The 3169-nt window shown below is 59.4% G+C and overlaps 1 protein-coding gene across 1 annotated transcript; it reads left to right on the top strand.

Moving 5' to 3' along the window:
* The first annotated feature begins 341 nt into the window (after positions 1-341).
* On the top strand, positions 342-2219 carry LOC105480329 (transmembrane protein 158). Its single transcript, XM_011739003.2, has one exon. It carries the CDS (start codon positions 660-662, stop codon positions 1554-1556), a length of 897 nt encoding a protein of 298 aa, XP_011737305.1. The 5' UTR covers positions 342-659; the 3' UTR covers positions 1557-2219.
* The last annotated feature ends 950 nt before the right edge of the window (positions 2220-3169 follow it).

Here is a 3169-nt window from a genome sequence, read left to right as displayed (position 1 = left end):
TGTAACTCGACCTCAGTTTCCCCTTCTGTAAAACAAAGGAGGTTCGGTAGCGCTAAGGCGAGACAGCCAAGCTCCCCTCAGGCCTGACAAAAGGATGGTCTCCGGTCCCTCGAGCCTCCCTCTGAGAACGCTATTCACCCGAAGCGCGGGGGCGCCGGGGCGCGTCCGCAGGCTTCCCTGCCCGCCCGCACGCACCCCTGGTGATCAGTTCGCCGCCGCGCCCCCGCACCCAGCCCCGCCCCGGCGATTCCTCTCGCAGCCCCGGCGCGTGGAACCCCGCCCTCCCCCGAGTCCCCGAGCCCGGCCAGCGGAGGGCTGGGCAGGGCGGGGCGGGGCGGGGCGCGCGGGAGGCGGAGCCGAGCCGGGGAATCCTGCTCTGGGCAAGCACCCGGTCCCGCAGAACAGACCGGCCGTCCAAAGGCCCCGGCGCCCGGGGGCGGCGGGGAACCCCAGACGCAACCGGGTCTAGAGGGATCCCCGCGCCGAGCCAGCCACCGCCACCGCCTCCGCGCCGCCCCCGCGGGCTTGGCAGGCGCCCGGCGCGCCCGCACTGCGCCCGGCCGCCGGCTTCCGCGGTCCCACCGTGAGCTCGCCGGCCCGTCGCCCGCTCGCCATGCAGCCGCCGCCGGCCTCGCGCGCGTAGGCGCCCGCCGCAGGCCATGCTGCCCCTGCTCGCCGCGCTGCTGGCCGCCGCCTGCCCGCTGCCGCCCGCCCGCGGCGGGGCCGCGGACGCGCCCGGCCTCCTCGGGATGCCCTCCAATGCTTCAGTCAACGCGTCCTCCGCGGAGGAGCCCATCACCCCGCGGCTGCTGGCCTCGGCAGCCCCCGGGCCCCCAGAGCGCCCGGGCCCGGAGGACGCGGCGGCGGCGGCGCCGTGCAACATCAGCGTGCAGCGGCAGATGCTGAGCTCGCTGCTAGTGCGCTGGGGCCGCCCGCGGGGCTTCCAGTGCGACCTGCTGCTCTTCTCCACCAACGCGCACGGCCGCGCTTTCTTCGCCGCCGCCTTCCACCGCGTCGGGCCGCCGCTGCTCATCGAGCACCTGGGGCTGGCGGCTGGCGGCGCGCAGCAGGACCTGCGCCTCTGCGTGGGCTGCGGCTGGGTGCGCGGTCGCCGCCCCGGCCGCCTCCGGCCCGCCGCCGCCCCCAGCGCCGCCACCACCGCCGGGGCGCCCACCGCGCTGCCAGCCTACCCCGCGGCGGAGCCGCCCGGGCCGCTGTGGCTGCAGGGAGAGCCGCTGCATTTCTGCTGCCTAGACTTCAGCCTGGAGGAGCTGCAGGGCGAGCCGGGCTGGCGGCTGAACCGTAAGCCCATTGAGTCCACGCTGGTGGCCTGCTTCATGACCCTGGTCATCGTGGTGTGGAGCGTGGCCGCCCTCATCTGGCCGGTGCCCATCATCGCCGGCTTCCTGCCCAACGGTATGGAGCAGCGTCGGACCACCGCCAGCGCCACCGCAGCCACCCCCGCCGCAGTGCCCGCAGGGACCACCGCGGCCGCCGCCGCCGCCGCCGCTGCCGCAGCCGCCGCGGCCGTCACCTCCGGGGTGGCGACCAAGTGACCCGCTCCGCTCCTCCCTGTGTCCGTCCTGTGTCCGCGCGCGCGGGTGCCTTTCCCGCCGGAGACTCGGCCGGTGTGCTTCGTGCTGTAGTTATCGTTAGTTCATCTTCCCGAGATGGGGCCGCCGAGAGGCCCCAGCGCCTTTGAAAGGCAAGGTTTGTGCTGCGCTTCCAGTTCCGAAAAGCAGATGTTTAAGCCCTTGGACTGAGGGTGGGATCGCAGCTCCGAAGACGGAGAGGAGGGAAATGGGGCCCTTTCCCCTCTATTGCATCCCCCTGCCCAACTCCCTCCCCGCACCCACGTGCCCTATATTCATGGCAGAAAATGACCAAATCCTGTGTATTTGTTTTATATATTTAATAACTGTTTTAAATGAAAGTTTTAGTAAAAAAAAAATACAAAACAAAAACATTAAATTGCTATTGCTGTAGTAAGAGAAGCTCTTTGTATCTGAACATAGTTGTATTTGAAATTTGTTGTTTTTTAATTTATTTAAAATTGGGGGGAGGGCATGGGAAGGATTTAACGCCAATATATTGTTACCGCTGAAAATGAACTTTATGAACCTTTTCCAAGTTGATCTATCCAGTGACGTGGCCTGGTGGGCGTTTCTTCTTGTACTTACGTGGTTTTTTGGCTTTTAATACAGACATTTTCCTCCAGAGATGTGTATGTAGCTTTTGCTTTATTTGATTTGGGAAAGGGAATCCAAGAATTGCAAGACATTACCCTAAAACCTGAGCGAGGGAATCTCGGAAAAGTTAGAGAAGGGCTACTACTTCTGTCTCCTTTACCCGTCTGTGAGAGATAGATGGAAACCGTATTATTTGCCCTGATGGCGATTGTCTTGCATCTCACCACACTGGCCCCCAGTTCCCATCCACCCCCCACCTGTCACGGTGGCAAACCGTTTTATATGATTCAACTTTTTGCTCACTGTTCCAAGCTCTGCAAAACACCCAGGCAAGCATCAAAGTGGTAAAATCAATAGTTCCTCTGAGCTGGATGGCTTTCACGAAAATGACTCACTTTAAAAGGCATGTAGATTTCTTTTCAAATGCATGAACTTTAGCAGATGAGCACATTCCAAAAGCTGGTTTTAAAACCTGAGATACTGTTTTGGCGTTTAGATTTTTCAAAAAGATAAACTCTTGGGGGATAAAGTTAATGATCACAAGATTTTCTTCACTTTTGGTTTCCATGTTACAGTATCTGCTATGTAGTAGTTTCAAATTCTTCCAGGTTTTCAGAAGAGTAAGTAAAAAGTCCTTAAAGAGACTTAATATTAAAAATTATTTTAAAAGCATTTTTAAGAGACTTTGAAAGCTACTTTCCCTTGCTTCATCTCGTCTTCATTTTGCAAGCATATTTGAGATTGGTCTAGAGCTATAGTTCTCAAAGCTTGGTCCCTGGACCAACAACATCAGCATCACCTGGGAACTTGGAGACACAAAACTTGGGCTCCACCCAGGACCTATAGAATCGGAAACTCTATAGGGATAAGGCCTAGCAATCTGTGTTCTCACATGCCCTCCAAGGCATTCTGATGCATTTCCAGTTTGAGAACTGCTGTGTTCTAGTGGAATGAAACCCTCAAATGTAGGTTGCCTCCTT

Source organism: Macaca nemestrina, chromosome 2 (assembly GCF_043159975.1).
Source record: "Macaca nemestrina isolate mMacNem1 chromosome 2, mMacNem.hap1, whole genome shotgun sequence".
Classification (NCBI taxonomy): domain Eukaryota; kingdom Metazoa; phylum Chordata; class Mammalia; order Primates; family Cercopithecidae; genus Macaca; species Macaca nemestrina.
The sequence above is the reverse complement of the archived record's forward strand: the minus strand, read 5'-3'. Positions and strand labels throughout refer to the sequence as shown.

What these genes read in the sequence shown, in the direction of transcription:
- LOC105480329 (XM_011739003.2), top strand. Translation starts at nt 660, where the DNA reads ATGCTGCCCCTGCTCGCCGCGCTGCTGGCCGCCGCCTGCCCGCTGCCG.